We start from the raw sequence: 18,400 nt of genomic DNA, 5'->3' as shown, positions 1-18,400 counted from the left end.
TGATGTGTTTGTACTGTGGGTCCAGGTGCTCCTCAAGGAGGGCAGAGTTCACTGGTTTTCAGCTGGTACAGGCATAATCCACCTCACATCAGACCCAGCTCGGGAGGGTTCTTCCTGTCACCAGCAAATGCCATGCTGTCTCTTGCCTCACAGTTTTTAGCCAAAAAACATTCTTTCCCCTACACAAGGCTCTTGTTCACCTGAAAGTTCTCCATCTAGATGTCTCTTCCTCCAAGAAGTCTTCCCTGGCAGCCCCCATTCAAACCTGGAGTGAGATACCCCTCCTCTGCAGCTACGACGGTCCCAGCTTAAATGCCTGATGACTTGTCTACACTCCGCACCACCTGGCCAAAGGTATCAAAGACACAGGGACCCTGTCTTGTTCACTGCACTTAGCAGAAAACATTACCCGTGACAGATGCTCAGTAATGTTTGATGAGTTATATCTAAAGTTGATGGGTTTCCACTAGTTGTACCAATTTTCCTGCTTACAAATGGCTTCTACCCATGGGCTACAACATGCATGATTGCTATATGATTCGATGGTATTCTGGATGCTTCCCATAAATCCTATGAGATATGGAGGTAACTCAGCCACGTAGAATTCTTCTAAGGCTTTGGGTCTGTCCATTATCAATCTTTTCTACACAACTGGGTGAGCTAGGGAATAACACAGAACCCAAACAGAGGCTGCTGAATCTCACTTCCAAATTTTCATTTCCAAAACCCATGTGAAAAAGAAACGGAGAGAGAGAGAATTGCTGCTGAATAACGCGTCTCTGTAGAAGCCACCAGTACCTCGCCGCTCACTAGGTGAATGGCTTCGTTCGTATTCAAGAGATGGCATCATCTACCTCCCAGGTCAGGGAGGACCACACAGGTCCCATTTTATTAAATATTATTAAATACCCAAACGGTCATCTATTACAAAAGTCGGAGTTTACAGGGAACTAAAATAAAAACGCATTCAGTGCTTAAATCATCCTGAGAACCCAGCAGGGCCAAGTTCACTCCAGGAGGTGCGTTTTCAGGACCTGGGTTCCTCTTCTCACCTCTGTTCCGAAGCTTGCTCTAATCAGACACCTGCCCCTGACCGAATCGCCAACACTCCGCTGTCCAGCTCTCCGAGGACCGACCCCCCAGGGCTGGTTCTCGGCCCTTCTCTCACAGGCTGGACAGCACACTTGCCCAGCGGGTCAGCCCTCCTCCTGGGAACACCTTCTCACTGCGAGACACTGCCAGCTCCCAGTTGTCCTCCTACCTCCTGGCAGCAAGTGCACAGCAATCCGTCTACAGAACATCTGCTGGGCCGTTCTCCTCTGCCTCCCTGTCGCTGCTCACTCGGCCATATCATTCAGTCTCTCATGCCACCTCTACTCTGATGGCCACCAACTGTCTCTCTCCATTACCAGCACACACACACACACACACACACACACACACACACACACATCCCCATTAATCCAGACTCATATATCCGACGGCCTGCTTTCTTGGTGGGCTCACAGGAACTGCAACCTTAAAATCCAGACCTTCCCCTGCCTGCTTCTCCCACATTCTTGCACCTCTCAGTAGATGGCCACTCTATTCTTCCAGTTCCTCAAACCAAACATTTCAGGGCACCTTCTCATACCCACACCCCACCCCGCAGTAAATTCCACTGGCTTTTCAGAACACTCGGAGAACGAGCACCTCTCCCGGCCGCCACCAGCTGGACCAAGCATCATCTTGCACGTGATTACTGCCATAGTCCCTCATCCAGTTCCCCAGTTCCAGCCTCACACAGCCACCGTTATGACCTTAAAATGTAAATCTGATGTCACTCCTGGGCTCAAAACCCTCTGATGGCTCCAAAAATACTGAGTGAAAGCCAAAGCACCTGTCACGTCACAGGCCTCCACCCATCTGGCCTCCCGTTTCCTCCTGCATCTTGGCTCCTTCTGCCCTTCTTCCTCACTCCCTCTACCTGAGCCACTCTGCTTTCCTCACCTCCTCAATATGGCGGTGCTCCCTCTGTCAAGAACTCTCTTCCACCTGGCGGCCACACTTCTCACTGAAATCTTTCCCTGGTCACTGGAGTTAGACTGTATCCCTAGCTCCTGTCCACATCCACCTGTGGTCCTTCCACATAGCATAATTCATGCTCTGATTCTACTGATTATCTGTCAACCCTCACTATAATATCAGCTCCTGGAAAACAGAAGCTATTGGTCACTGCTGTATTTTCAGCTCTCAGAACAGGGCCTGGCAAACAACAGGCATTCAATATGTTTGTTGTTGCTGTTGTTGTTGTTGTCATTATTTTGTATTGGGAATTTAACTCAGGAACACTTGACCACTGAGCCACATCCCCAGCCCTACTTCGTATTTTATTTAGAGACAGGGTCTCACTGAGTTGCTTAGTGCCTCACTTATGCTGAGGCCGGCTTTGAATTCACCATCCTCCTACCTCAGCCTCCTCAGGTGATGCTCCTGCCTCAGCCTCCTCAGCTGCTGGGATTACAGGCACGTGCCACTGTGCCCGGCAAAAGTTTTCACAATGAATATCAACCATCTTGAGATCTGGTGGAGGTGCCAGTTAACTCTAGTCACAGACAGTGGATGAGGAAATTAGCTCCGAATGCGTTCCAACAATATATGTCCACGTTTAAAACTTCATTTTCATGTAAGTGGGGTGAGTCTCCATTTAAAAATCAGAGATGAGAAATTGTCAAGTTTTAATGGAAATATTAAACCAGTCAGCACACAAGAAAAATAATCTATAGTTTTACAGCTGAAAGTAAAGGGTTTGTTCACCTTGCCTGAGAGTCATCATAGAAGAAATCGCACCTGCTCCTAAGGGCTGGGCCAATGAAGGCTAGGAAAACGGGCCACGTCACACCCATTCCGGAAGGACCCACCACCCCTTCACTTAGTGGCAGGCCCTGAGGGGCCCTGCACACCCTTGGTTCTCCCCTGTCCTGTCTTCTACTTGCCGCTAGCTCTGAGAAGCCCGTGATGTCAGGGACTGGCTGACCCACCACACAGCAACCTCGGCCAGCTGGGTTAGCCAGGACGGGCATCTCCCTGAGCACTGCACAGGACGGCAGGGAGAGGCCACGTGCACGTGGCACTGATCGGCACGGCCTCACACCTCCACTCGCAGCCTCCTGCAGGCTTCTGTGCAGCCAGGTTGTATTTTGTCGTCTGTGACTTTGGGTGTGCTCTGCAGGAATAATTCAGGGTGACACAGTCATGTATATTGCATCATTTCACACTCAAGTTCAAGGACCTGAATCTCAACGATCGATCGCTAGCCCACTTTAACACATTCTGTCTGCGAAGCTGCAGGCTATTTGCACCTCATTAAAACAGGAGACAATCAGAGCGCCACAGTGAGAGAGGGCACTTTGTCTCCCGAAATGTCAGAACCCGGCAAGACGGTGGCGCTAAGCAAGGTGCGTCATCCACACACCAGAACTGCTGTGGAGGTGGGTGTCCATGAGGGGCGCTCACCCCAACCCCACAAAGCGGCTCTTCCCCAGAACCCAACACACGTTCAATGACACAGCCACGCCACGTCACGGAGGCAGGAGACCTGTACTTCAGAGTCCCCACTCTCCCACTCCCATGTTCAGACCCGCTGAGGCTTCGGGGGTGATCCAGGGAGGCACCTCTCTGCCTGGCTCCCCACCTCTCTGTATGAGGCACTGCCCTGTCCGACTCCAGGGTCCTCCTGGCTCCCACAGTTCAGTTCTGTCCGCCACACCACCTTTCAAGCCTCTGTATGATTTCCCCACAACCCAGTAAACTAAAAACCAACTCTAAAAGTCAGTGGGTCACAGATCGTCTAAAAGCACTTACCCCTGGGCCTCGGGGCACAATGACGACATGGCCAGCATCTCTGCGAGTGAGGGCCAGCAGCCACCTACCTGATCCCTTATCAGCGACACTTACGACCAGTAAAATCTGAGCACCAGCATCCTTTGTGTGTCCTCAGACAACATGGCTGGGACAGATGAGCATGCATCCAACCAACCCAGGCCAAACTAGGGAAGAAGTTAAAAAGATGGGCCGGCAGTTAGAAGGTGTGCCACAGCAGCCAGGACTTCAGGGGCCACCACCCCGGAGAGACCACCTGAAGGTGAGTCACATTTGCCTGAAGGCTGTTACAGATTCCAGAGCAGATGAGAGGCCGGGGAGAAGACACCCAGGGCTCTGGGCGAGCACAGGAGAAAAGCCACCTAATGCCTGAAGTGGACAAGCGAGAGAGTGAAATGCACCTTGGTTCCACCACCTGCAGATGACCATCGGGGGCCTCTGGACGGATTCCCTTGCAGCCCTTTAAACACAGAGCCACAGAATCTCAGAGAACCTAAAATATTAAGTGTCTACCCAAAGTTGCTCAATCCCCGTTCGATGTACTTAAATCTCTCTCTTTTCCATTTACCACAGTCCAGTCGAATGTTTCAGGGAGAAGGAAAAGGTGGCTCAGGGGTGGAGCACTGGCCTCACACATGTGAGGCTCTGGGTTCAGTCCTCAGCACCACATAAAAAATAAACAAAATAAAGCTTTAAAAAAGTGAGAGAGAGAGAAAAGGAACAGTCACGGTATTCTCTAGATTTTTTTAATTCAATGGTAAACTGCAGGTTAAATCGAAGTAGGCCAATTCGAGACTATTAATAATGTCTGTTTTTCCCTTGTTCTGGAAACTTCTTAATAGGCCAAACTTATGTCAGTCCCTATCAAAGAGCAGCAAGGGGAGATGTCTGATCCTAGAATCAAACATTTTTTTTTTTTTTTATTCAAGCCCCATTCACTCACCATGTGACCTCAGATACATGAGAGCTTGCTTTCCTTAACTCTAAGATAAGGACGATAAAAGTCCCAGCATCAAATACACATTGTGAGGACTAAATGAGATAATTCATGAAGAGCTTTAGCAAGGCCCGGCTTGCTAGACTCTCAATAAATGTTGTCTCCCTGCAAAACCATGAGCTTCCCATAGACAGGCTTCAACTAAACCCACTCGCCTTCCTGTCCCTAGCGTGAAGCCCAGTAATTGGCACAAAAAGGGGAATCTATATCTGTTTTTCAAAAGCTTTTAAAAAGGAATTAATGGTTGAAATGAAAACCCAATGAAGGTTTAACAAAACATCATCTATTATGAATATACACACAGGTGTGCCTGCTTGTGTATGTGTCTAATCTGTGTATATGATACGTATATACCCAGCCTGTGTGCTTAAGAGGCAGACTGAAAGGTTAAAATAAACCATGATTTTTTCATGAGCAGTTTGCCAATCATAGCACCATGAGCTACAAAGAACTAAAAATAAAAACCTTGAGCCATTTCACAGTATAGTGATTCAAACAGGACCCCAGAGACCTGGACGTATACTCAAAGTCACACATGAAATCTGACTGTACCCACAGAAACAGGCCAACACTACAAAGCCAATCCTGCAGAGAGTCCCTCAACCCATGCCAATTCCCGTGCTGGTACTGAAGAGTGACTAGCCAACAGCCTGGGTCCATCAAGGCATCCATGTTTCTGGCTGAACAACAACTGCTTGGAATTGTGCATGTGATTTCAGAAACAATGGAGCTGGGTAAACGGTAAAATGAAATCATAGGTTAAAAAAATCACTAACTAAATAGCTGATGAATTATTCTGTAGCCAATTATATTCCCATCTTACAGGAAGAGTTCTCATTAGAATGTTTCTCGTTAGAAACGTCAGGTGTCCCCCAAAAGCCCCTGTGTTGACGCAGGAATCTTCAGAGATGAAATGACTGGGTGGTGAGAGCTGTGACCTAGTGGGTCCATCCTACTGTGAACAGACTGAGACACACACAGTGGGGTGTGGCTGGAGGAGCGGGGACCCTGGGGGCTGCCCTGGAAGGGAGCGTCTTCCTGCAGTCCCTTCCTGTCTCTGCCTCCTGGTCACCAGGAACAACGGAGCAGTGCTCCTCACTGCGCCCTTCCACCATGATGTTCTGCCTCCCCTTGAGCCCACAGCCATGGGGTTGGCCCACCGTGGACTAAACCCCCCAAACGGTGAGCCGAAATAAACTTTCCCTCCTCTACGTTGTCCTTGGTCTCAGGGACAAAAACCTAACTAACACAGACAACAGAGACCTGATGCTTGCTATCCACAGAGGGAATTACAAACTGGCCCAGAGGGGTTTTTATTTGGCCTATGCCAAAAAGCCATAGATGGTTTTCTAAAACCTGGGAAATGTCACAGAGAAACTGATTTCTGGATTCATTTAAAGAGAGAAAAACAACAACCAAAAAAAAAAAAATCTAAAGATCTGGAAACTTTAGGTCCACGATCAGCAGAAAATGAACAATATCTGTGTCTGTGGGTCTCAGTCTGCCCTAAGTATTGGGAAAAATAAAAGATAAAAATTAAAAAAACAATTCTTCCTTGCTAGTGAGACATGTGAGACACATGGTTTGACTGGCAGCACCCGGGCCACCTGGAGGACGTTTCTGTAAAGCCGAGCTGTGAAGCCTCACGCCAGCCCACGCCATCTCTGCACTGCCTGATGACCCAGCAGGGGCCTGAGTTTCACACCATCCTGGCCCTCAGGTTCACGGCTGCGGTGCCCTTTTCCTGCTCACGGCTGTAGGGCTGTCACTCCACCTGCACAGACTCGACATCCCTGTCCTGAGACAAAGGAGCTCTTGACCTTGAAGTGCCACAGAGTGGTCCCTGCCAGTATTTCTCTTCTCTGCTGTGTCTTTCTTTCCCCCCCACTTCTCTCTGCATCTCTGGGTTTTGTTCGAAGCCAAAATCCTGGAGCTGAGTGAGAAAGAACAACTGTCCATTCTCTTCCCCAGGTGCATGCGGGAGGTGTTACATTCTGCTCCTCCATTTGAGGAAGGTCTGGAAATTCCACACGAAGCCTAAACAGGTCCCTTCAGACCTGTGAAACGCTGCCGGCCTCCTGGGTCTGAGTGGGGCTGAGCTCTCACAGAGGCACAGAATAGGATGCCCTGGGCCTGGCACTGAGCAGCTGGCCAGGAGCCCAGGAACTACAGCCTTAACTCTTCCTGCCCGCACTGTGGAAAGGACACTTAACAAACCCAGGCACATTAAACTCCTCCACTTCAAGAGGCCACACCATCCCTACCGGAAAAGCCCTCCTTCCTCATCAAAATCATGTATCAGCTAAAAGGCAACCATGAGCAGAAGTTATGGGACCCTCTGACTCTTGCCATTTACTTCTGTGTGTTCCATGTGAAGGCTTGCGACCAGTGGTCTCCATCCTCAGCCTCCACCAGAACCACCTGAGGGGCTGTTAAGACCCAGCGTCCTGAGTCCCATCCTGGAGCTTCTGTGTGTCTGGGCTTGAGGACACAAATGTCTGTGTTCCCAGGTGAGGCTGGTGCTGAGGAAACCGGTTCAAGGACAACGGTAAGAAGTCACTAGCAGCCACCACCCGTATGTGGCTAGGTGTCTTGAAAAGCTTGGTTTAAAAACTAACTAATGAGAATAAATTTTTTAAAAGAAAAGAGAAAATAATTGTTAAAAAGAAAAAAAATCTTTAGTGATCATTTATGATAGTCACATAGTGACAGATGCCCCTTCGGTTTCCCTATTCCACAGGGACCGTTGATCTCTGTTACCATCCAAACAAGAATGAAGAAAGCCCTCAAGAAAGGCCACCCTTTACAGCTCGGCTTCCCAGGAATGTCTTCCGGTTGGCCTGGGGTGCTAAGCGTCAAACCACCTCATCCCGTGAGTCTCAGATGTCTCACTAGCAGGGAAGGGTTGTTTCTGTTTTTTAATATCTTATTAGTGACTATTTTAAGCTTCTGTGTCGACAGAGCCATCTTCAGAAACGCTGCTCACAAACCTGTCATCTGCTCATGGTTAGCGAAGTCTCCAGGCAGATCCGTGCTAAGAGGGTGCTGCCAGCTCCAACAGGTGTCCCTCAGCGGGTCCGCCCTGCACAGTGCGCTAGTTTTCTGCTACTTCACAGATCACGTTCCAGCTGGTATGTCGCCCTGCATCTCTTAAAGACGCTGTGATCTAAAGCTACTCTGAGAACATGCAAGATGGTTCCATTTACACAGACTTAAGTCAGTTTGGAAATGCACACACACACACACACACACACACACACACACACACACACACACTCCCCCAAACCCAAAGCACTGAATTTCCCCTCTCTTTCTATCTTTGAAAACAGGAAACAGAATGCTTCTTTCACTCAAAGGTTTTCCTCGGGAAGCATGACTGAGATTATGATAATCCTGCCTTTTGGCAAATAACACATAGAGGTTCTCCTCCAACAGGTCTCTACAGATGGTCTCCCGAAAGGTGGCCTAGAAGGTGAGCATGGGTCGCAGGATAAAGCTTCCAGGCTGCTCTGTGACAAGCCTTCAATTCCCTGTCCCACTTGCCTTCCCCTATTGAGAATTGATGCATCAAGTGCTAAAAAGAAAGAAAAAAAAAAAGTGTCCGATTCTTACTTGCTGATAATTTCCCAAAATAGCATCTATTCAACCAGAATGGCTATATTCTCTAAAGTAAAAAATTAGGACAGTCTGTCAGCAGAGCAAAATATTTTAAGTCAGATCTGCCGGTTCCATTACTCAAATAGAAAGTTCCAGAAGTTTCATGTAGAAGGCTTTCTAATTTTACCACCTATTGATCTGTAGTCTAAGGACTTTCTTTGTCCTAATAAACACAACTGCGTTTGCCCTTCTGGTCGCAGGTTAAAAACTGTTCAGTTAGCCAGTAGATGTCAAAGAAAACAAACTAGGCTGAGTCCACTTTCACAAAAACCCTATTCATAGATGAATAAGCAGTTCAGAAACTGTAGCTCCAGCAAAATGTGCCGGAAAAGAACAATGACATGGAAAAGCATGTGAAGGCAGGGTCCGAGTGTGCCTCCATTTTAAATGACCATCTCCATGGCAAGGGAGGTCACCTAACCCTGGGGGAGAGAAAGAAACAGAAGTTCCAATTTCAAATATAATATTAAGTCCCTGAAACTTGAGGCTGTGGCTGTACCTAGATTTGGCTACAGAGAAGCTGAAACCACCAACATGGGAGTCCAAGACACCATCATCTCCACAATAGTGCAACACCTTTCAGCAGGGCTTCCTGAATTCACTGCTGCCCCAGGAAGCCACAAGGATCTCTCCAAACACAGATCAGATAATGTCATGCCTCTTCTTCCCATCAGAAAAAAAAAAAAAAAAAAAAAACTTGCAAGCACCTGACAGTGACATACAAGACCCTACGGATCTGGTCTCTTTGTGTCTCTCACCTCCTCTCCACCCACCACTCTACAACCCCACCGCCCTCACTCTTCAGGACTCCACAACCTTCCATTCCACAAACCCTCCAAGCTCATACCACTGGGCCTTTGCATATGCTATTAATGCCCACTCCTATGATGCCCTTCTCCCTAGTTTTTCCATGGCTGGTTCCTTCCTGCCATTCACACCTACATGTCATCTTCTCAGAAAGGCTTCCCTGATCACTCCATCCAAAGGAGCCTTTATCCACCCACTCTCCTTCACGTCTATGCTTCACTTTCCTTTTGACACGTATCAGTTCTATTTTCTCATTCATATACTTTGTATTTGTCATCTCCCACACCTACCACACTAAAGCAGGGACCACCCAGATCCCTGCCCCTAAACAAGACCTGGAAATGACTCAGTCCTCGGGAATCACCATCAGCGCTCCATAGCCACAGCTTCCCCATCGCAGAGTCAATAAACTGCAGATTGAAAAAAAAATGTCTGGAATGGGCACGTTTAGACTTTTTTATTCCTGTCATTATACCCTAAAGATACAGCATAACTACTATTGACATAGCATTACCTTGTCTTAGGATAGTCTAAGTAATGCAGCAATGACTCAAAATACAGTGCGGGATTCGGGCAGGTTGTGTGCAAACACTATGTCAGTTTTCATAAGAGACTGAACCTCATAGAATCATTCATTCCCTCACTGAGCTAGCTGCCTTCTGAAACAATACAACACAACCAACAAACTTCAACCAAGGAACTGCTAGTAACATCCCAGCTGCAAAAAGGTCAAGCTCAAAAACTCTAGGATCCTCCATAAGCTGTGTACTGGAAGCAAGGAAAGAAAAGGAACAAGTCCCGTGACTATAAATCCCAAAGAAACAATCAGGAAAGAGGTTCCTTGAAGTTGCCCCTTCCCACACCTGGGATCAGGAAGGAACTGGGAGGTGCCCACCGTGACCAGACGAGGAACCAAACAGAAGCCCGTGAAATCTGGTCCTGGCACCTCCCCTTGGATTCTGGACAACCCATTAACTTCCAAAAGCCTCAGTTCTGCTCATCTGCAGAATCTGCTCATCTGGACATCTCCAGGCCTGGGAAAAGATTGGAAAGGACAAATCTTTTGGAAGTGCTCTGCTGAACTCATGGAAGTAAGACTCAATTGATTCATTCAAAGCCTAGGTCATGGCCAAGCTAGGGATGCGACTCCAGGAAGAGCAGGATTGAAAGTGGAAAGGGAAAGTGAGGTGAGAACGTGAATGTCCCCAAGCACAACCCGTTGGGGATGGCCATGGGAAAGCAGGACACTGGAGTGGTGAGGCAGACAAGAGAAGTATTCAAAGTTACGCCCAATGAGATGCAAAAAGCTGGTCTGATGGATGAGACCAGGCGGGAAGAGTCTCCTTCCCCCTCTACTTGGGCACAGGCTTGAGACACTGAACACAACATGACCTTCCAAACTTTGAGAACTGTGCTGGTTATTTATTCCCGAAGTGACAGTCCACGTCATTTCCCATCATTAGTGAAGTCTCCCCTCAAAAATCAGGTAAACGTGAAGAACCCCAAGTAGTCACAGTCGACAGGACAACGCAACTAGCCAAAAGCCCATCTTGTCCTCCAAGTCCCACGGAGGATCTTGAGAACAAGCTGCAGCCATAGTGACCACCAACCACCCCAAAACTCCTCCTTCCTAATTGCCTGAAGAATAAAAAAATAAATAGGACGTTGTGGGAACTCTTGAAGTGCTGAGGGATAGGTAAGACAATCTCAGAGGAAATGTCTCATTTCGTTTGCTAAGAATTACCTGATGCTGTTGCTAGGTGGTGCTTATATAAATATAAGCACACGCCCTAAGATTGCTTTTCTGTTTTAATGAGTAGCTAAATCAAGCATCCTCAAATTAAATGTCATTACTCCAAAACTTAAGTAAAACAGACCAAGCACATGTCCAATCAGATAACTCAATGACACAATGGCAAGACTATCAGTAAAGTTCAAAAACATTCTGCAGCTATGTCCCAGAATTGGTCTTCTCAACTTGTAATGGCTTCGTGGATTGTAACATGAAACAGGGGACCTTGTTACAACACAGACTGCGAGTTAACAGGCCTAAGCTTCTGCATCTCTGAAAAGCCCCAGGAGAGGTCAATGTCCCTGTGAGGGACCAGATGTCCGAGAGGGGTCAGCAATGGACAGTGAGAGCTATCCTAATGTCGTCCTGACTAAAGTCCAGTTACTATTAAAAAAAAATTTTTTTAATATTGAACTATGATTTGAATTGATTGAACGCCCCCCCCACAAAAAAAATTCATGATGTTGGCAAGAGACATTTGTCCTTCAGCTACTCAAGAACCTTCTGGATCAGCTCCAATCCCTGCCCAGACCCTCTGACTTGTTGGCAAACACTAGAGAAATCTCCTTGGCACAGACTGATGGACGTGGATGGTTGGAATTCACCTTAGGACAGACCCAACTACTCAGAGAGAACAGTTCATGTCCTGGAGCTATAGGATAAAAGAAAAGAGGGAACAATAAAAACAGGAGCAGTAATTTACAGAGGCAGAACTGGGATGCAAATGGAGCCTGACTCCTAAGCCCACGCTCCCAACCACTAAACCTCCCAGCCTGGTGCAAGGCACCAGGTGACGAAGCCATGGAGCTGGGGACAGCTTGGGCACCACCACTCACAATATGCCACCCTAAGCACATCCTCTCTCTGCCTCAGTTTCCTCCCTATGTGCTCACATAGTTCCTGAGAGTTAAATGAGGGAATCCAAAAATCAAGCTCATAGATCAGCATCTGCCATATAACAAATGATTCAATCAATTTTTTCCCAATATTATGAGAAAAACCTATCATTGGAGTCAGGAACTAGAATAGAACCAGACAGAATAGAATGAAAAGAAGTACTTTAACCTATGGATGAAAGGTAGACCTACAACTGCTGTAAGAATGAAAAGTCCTCTCCGTTCTAATGACCACAGAAGCTAAAAGAAAAGTTACACGCTAAACTGGAACCAGGTTACAAAAAAGAACTGGCCTCCATATAGGTGGTGGTGGGAAGGGCATAACATAACAGGACAAGGTGGTATGCTCAAGGGACTCCAGTGGGCCTGCCCTCTAGAGATGACATGGAAATCCAGCCCCTACGTGAGCACACAGAGAGCCACGTTAAGATTGCTGGCTACCGTCTACTAGTAGACATTTCAAGGTAAGAGCACAGGCCAAAGCCTGCAATCCCGCAGGCTCAGTTATCCAGGAGGAAAAACTTTGCACTTTGAATGGAGATGGGAAAGGTAACAGACCCTTCTGGCCAGGAAGACTTCTGTTCTAGAATGAAAACTGGGCTAATCATGGCCAAGGGTCGGACAGGCCCGCTGGGACAAACCGGTCCCGTCCTCCTTGCTGAGCACACTCCCCAATGGCCTGAAAACAAAGACTACTTGCATATCTTCATTTAACAAAACTCCTAACGTTTAAATTAAGTTTGGAAACAAAGACCTCAGATAAGTCAAAGTTTTGACCTGAGAAGACTTACCAGGAAGAAGTCATAACACTATTCCTAAAACTAAGCTTGCCCCTGGGCTGGATGAAACAGGAAAGGGTGGCGGGTACTGACACTATGCAAGCTCATCTATGAAAATCAGTGTGTGTGAGCTCCTGGGTGGTAGAGGCACGGGCCGCCCACCACTTCTTCCTTACTGACCACATCCCAGGTTTTTTCAAGGCCACAATATACCACACTTAAACAACAAACAAACAAAAAAAAAAAAACCACTACAGTGACCTCCTCCCCGACAGCATCAGGTGGCCGCGGGACAGTTCTGCAACTAAAATGGAGGCAGGGACCCTGGATGGAATCTCAGAGAACTCTAAGAGGAAGACTCCAAGCCACCAGGCTTAGCCTCTGTGGGTCGTCCTTGCTCCTCCCTGGAATAGGAGCACAATAGGGGGGTAGCACCGCCACCTTACAATGAGGTATTAAGAATGAAATGGACATGACATGCTGGGCCACCCCTTTGCCATGTGCTGGGAGTGTCAGAGAAGACACAGGAGCCTGGGCTGCAGACTGCACCAGAGCCCCCATTTCATCCTGCCTGGCCAGTGATCCCCAGACTCTTAGCAGAGAAAAACAAAACCCTCATTTGGTTAATCCACTGGCTCTTCTGTGCAGCCAACTCTCCGTGTTGTAAAAGATCCGTTTGTTTTGCAAAAGTCTTTACTGAGGCAAGGAGCCATGAGCTACGAATTAATTTGATTTATAAATAACTTCCTGGCATATTCGTATACACAGAATATGCAGAATGAAACATACACACAAAGGAGGATTCTCCTCCACTAACACATAATCTGATAATTAAATCATGAGAATCCTAAAGGCCTACAGATGGCTAAGCTGAAGATTCTCTGTGTGTCTAGGCATGGCCTTTAGAAGAAACTCCTGAGAAGACAGACTGAGGCGGAATCTAACCAGTTGGGGTCAAATGCTGCTCTGCTACCCGCCAGCTGGGTGACACTAGTGTCCTGGTTTTCTCAACTACAAGATGAAAATAACAGTTCCTACTTCAAAGGCTGGTTGCGCATATTAAATGAGTTGCCATTCATACAGCACTTAGACCTATGCCTGATACAATACTAATATTTACTGAGCATTTATTAACATTATGAGAAAACTGAAAACTAGATGAAGTAATTCATTCTGCAGACAGCAACTTCTTTTCTAAGGCATGAAGCTGGCTTACAGTATCAACATGAGCTCAGCTGCAGATGTGGCCAGGCTTAGTTTTAAACCTCAGGCTTTCTCCATGGCTCATAATCACCACACTCATATCCACACAATACCAAGAGTGGCAAAGTCTACCTGAAGAGCTATTTATCTGGGGATGTATTTATAAAATGAGAGTTGGAAGGAGAGATTAGCAGAGACCACTAAAAATAGTCCTATAAGCAAACAACTTTGCATAAGTCAACAATTTATTAAAAGTCAATACCTGAATTATCATTATTATAAAAAAACATTCATATGCCATGCAGTCTGGAAGAATGTGGCCTCTTGTCACCTACGTCAGTCATACATTGGCTCCTTTCATCTTTTTTTAGATTCAAACAAAGAAAATATCCAGGTCTTTCTATGAGGTTGTACCTAAGGGTCCAAAAGTGCACAAGTATTTTGTATGAAGTTGCCAAGTGCTAGCCACAGGTATGTAACCTAATAAGTATCAAAGGTATTCAGCCACCCACACTGACTCTTTCAGGTCAATAGAAAACTCTTTCTAGATGAAAGCAACCTTGGCTCAGTCACAAACGTCAAGGCAATTGGATACCAAAAGCACATTTTAATCAGCTCTTCCTTTTAAATGCTAAACAAATATAACAACCTGTGAATTTACACTTCTCTCCCAATCCCAAGAGGGGCCAAAAGAAAAAAATAAATAAAAACACCAATGACAAATCTTAAGAGTGTGAAGATCTCACTCACAGCTTCTTGTGTGCCCATTATCATTTTTCTTGTTGTACATTACCAAATAGGCTGGTAGAGACTCAGAAAAGTCAAGATGTAACCCTTTCGTGCCTCTAGAGCAGTATTGTCCAATAGAAATACAATGTAAGCCACAAATATGAACCATGGATAACCAAATTTTACTTAAGAAGGTAAAGATAAATAGGTCATACTAATTTTAATGACAAATTTAACCCAATATAAATCTATTGGGTTACTATCAATATGAAATAAATGTAAATACTATCAACATGCATGCAATAAGTTTAAAAATTACTAACAATCTAACATTCTTTTTTCATACCTAGTCTTCAAATGTCACATGCATTTTATATTTAGAGCACTTCATAATTCAGAATAGCCACCTTTCAAGAACCCAAGAGCCAGTCTGGCTATTGGCTACCATTACTGAACAGAGAGGTTCTAGAGGCCAAGTTGCTGAAATCACCAGTTTCTCATGCTGTCCTTGAGGATGGACATACAGGTGAAATCATCACCAGCTTGGTCTCAGCAGTTGCTAGGTGGGGATTTGGTAGCATCTTGAATGGAAAAATGTACTTCATTTCCAACTAGGGCACTGGCAAGTATATAGCTTTTAAGTCTACCCTGCAATGGCAATGCTATTTACCATTTGTCCAGACAAATGGCGGCACAGTATCCAAGTATTTGTTGTTTTCATCCTTGTTTCACCCAAGAATCCAGGAAATCCTGGTCACCCTTCTCAAGGAGGATGTATTCTTTCCCTTCCCCAGAGGAGCGGGAAATGGTCAGACATACCCAGAGCACAACCCACACACCTGACAGCCCATTCCAGTGGTCTATGACAGGCACAGGCATGAGAAATGAGATGATGGGTTTCCATGATGCTGCAGCCATGGGTGAGACGTTTGAAGATGAGCTGATCTTACCAGCATCACCTACCTCACAGGCCTACTGGGACGACCAAGGGCAATAACATAGAGCTCTTAGCAAATTGTGAAGCGCTATACAATTCTAGTTATTATTATTGAGAAAGGACACCATTCCTCACCTGAAAGAGCAGATAGAAAAGAAAAAAAGAAAAAGACAGTAACTTCAAACAGAGGTGCTGAAGTGGGGAGGGGGAACCCCTGAAAAATCTGCTGGTCGTTGGTGGACTTTGTTCTCTTGGAAGAGTACAAAGAGGTCTGAGAAGCCTCCAGCACCTTTTGCTGGGAATCTTGGGAGGCGCTAAAAAGTACAGACAACGAGGAGTAAACCCTTAGCCCTGTTTCGCCGCCCATCACCCACTGCGTATCCTCGCACAACTGAAGACAGGGCTTCAAAACAGACCTCTCCTTCCCAGGAGAAATGTGGCCTGAAAACCCTGCGCCACCGGGGGGTACTGGCGCCTTCCCCGAGCTAAAGTCACCGCCTCCCCGGGAGTCTCGGCTCTAGGTTTCTCTCCAGCGCAAACGCCGTGCTGCCGGCTCTACCGTCTTTTCCAACCAACACAGACAGGCTGGGCCAGGGCCGCGGTCTCCCTTTACCTGTCCAACCGCCCGGTCATGCCCGCGGACTGCACTGGGCAGGCAGCATTTACAAGGTCCAGCGATAGTCACCCACACAAAGGCGCCTTGTGCCTCTGCGCTCGCGGACGGGCAGCCAGGTTCCCGGGCACGGCACCCGGGCAGGCAGGGAGGGCGCCCCCAGCGCCAAGCCCCGAATCTCCATTCCTTATCCCCAGAGAAAGGCAACCCCTACTCCTGTTTTAAAGATGGGGCTCCCTTCGGTTTGCCACAATCCGCACCCCCGAAAGGAACAGCTCAGAGCTGGCACACACGAAAGGGGCGCAAAGGCCACTCGGCAGAAGTTTGCATTGTCACCGCGCTGTGCTCCAGTCTTGTCTCGCCTGCAGGAGGGGCTGGGCACCCCCTCCCCAGCTCCAGCCCGCCCCACTCCAGGGCTGCAGGACGCCGGGGGCCCCCCAGGTCCGCTCACCTCTAGTCCAGTCCACCACCTGTTTGGGGCTCCACTTGGTCACGGGTTCCATGGTAAAGGGCTTCGCTACCCGCTGGGCTAAGGGAGTCAGCGGTAAAGTGCTGCCTGCGCCGCGGCTCGTCCCCTGCGCGCCAGAGCGCCCCGTCAAGGCTGCATGGCAGCGGTCAACGGGTCATCCCGGCGCGGCTCAGTCAGGGGAGTGCGGCCCGGCTGCCAGCCCAGGGGACAGCTGCGCAGCTCCTCCTCCAACTGCCACAGTCCAGCTGCGCTCTCCTCCTTTCCCCGCCGCCGCCGCCGGGACCCCGGGCACAGCTGCTGCTCCTGGGCGACAGCAGTTGCGAGCACGCAGGGCTGCGACCCCAGACGCCTGGCCTCAATTCGGCCCGGGACTCTCTCGGCCTGGGACCGCTTCCTCGGCTCCCAGAACGCGCGCTCCGCTCCCCTTGGGCTCCTTCGGTGCGCCGTGTGCTCTATTGGGTCCCCGCTCCGCGTGCGCTGGCGCCCGGAGCCTTCCCGCCCGCGGGCCCCACCTCCTGCGCCGCGCTCAGGGGCCGCCCTGACAGGGAGGAGCGCAGAGCGTGCGCGCTCGGATTACAAAGTTTCAGCTCCCGGTGTCGCTACCCGAATAAAAGAGGGGGCGGGGCAAAGACCCGGGAGACACTCCTGGGAGGGGAGGATCCGACTCCGGTTACTTTCCCTGGTTAAGCCCGGAGAGCGCACACCCTGAGCGTCCCGGCCGTACTTTCCTTTTCAAGGGGCGGGCTGTAGCTCCAGCGTGCATCCTGGAGAGCCGGTTGGCTCGCGTGAGGCCCTGGTCCTATTGGAGCAGAACAGTCTCTGAACGTGAACAACAGTACACTTAAAAAAAAAAAAAAGAAGTATGGTCTACACGTTCTGTTCGTTTAAAATGTTTCGTATCACAATATTGCTTTTCCATTCCGCTGTCCTCGTTACAAGTGGAATTATTTTATTTATTTTTTGTATGAAAAGATGACAATGTAACGCTATTGCAGTATTTCAATTTCTCAAATTAATCTCTGCAGATTGGCAGCTCTTCACGTTACACTTTGCCATATTATAGTATTCATATTTGCAAAGTGAGCTAAGGCTCATTTAGATTAGTCATTAACCTTGAGGGGGAAATTGTTAGCCAGCCAAGAAAAAAAAAAACAGTGTGTGCATAGTTTCAACGACTAGGGAAGAGCCCTTCCACATTCGTGAGTATTCAATCTGGGACCAGAGCTAACACTAAACTGTGAAAATCCTAAATAAAGACCGGGAAACTTGCCTATATCTCCTTCAAGCCCTCCCTATTCTGCCTTCCAAATATGCATAGAAGTTTTCTTGGCCCTTAGTGATTCTTCCTTTCAATTACAGGTATTGATTTACATTTTGCCTTGGCAACTGTAACCCCTTAAAGGTTGAACCTCCTTCACATTATATAGAGCTTTTTCTCCTCTTCCTCTTCCAACCAACTAGCTCCTAGCATCTAGTACAAGGGTATAGCTAATATTTATTCATTCAGTAAATATCTGTGAATGCTGGCCATGTGCCAGCCACTGCATTAATTCACTATTTGTTGAAGTAGGATAATAGGTACTATTTAGCCCATGAGGGAAAGAGGGCTAGCACCTAGGCATCTGTTGTATAGTGTGATGAGCTAGATCAATAAAGCAGA

The 18,400-nt window shown here is 47.7% G+C and overlaps 1 protein-coding gene across 2 annotated transcripts in view; it reads right to left on the bottom strand.

Moving 5' to 3' along the window:
- The window catches only part of Cnksr3 (CNKSR family member 3), an 87,052-nt gene extending 69,729 nt beyond the window's left edge, over positions 1–17,323 (bottom strand). Inside the window, exon 1 of one of the 2 annotated variants that reach the window (XM_013356923.4) lies at positions 16,723–17,323. In XM_013356923.4, the coding sequence (XP_013212377.1) occupies positions 16,723–16,774 (52 nt within the window). In that variant the 5' untranslated portion in view covers positions 16,775–17,323. Of the gene's footprint in view, positions 1–16,271; positions 16,419–16,722 lie in introns of those variants that run through there. The other variant, XM_040283459.2, reaches the window with a different exon arrangement.
- Between the last annotated feature and the right edge of the window lie 1,077 nt (positions 17,324–18,400).

This window comes from Ictidomys tridecemlineatus, chromosome 8, assembly GCF_052094955.1.
Source record: "Ictidomys tridecemlineatus isolate mIctTri1 chromosome 8, mIctTri1.hap1, whole genome shotgun sequence".
Taxonomy (NCBI): Eukaryota; Metazoa; Chordata; class Mammalia; order Rodentia; family Sciuridae; genus Ictidomys; species Ictidomys tridecemlineatus.
Note: the sequence above shows the minus strand (reverse complement) of the source record. Positions and strands in the feature narration are given on the sequence as shown.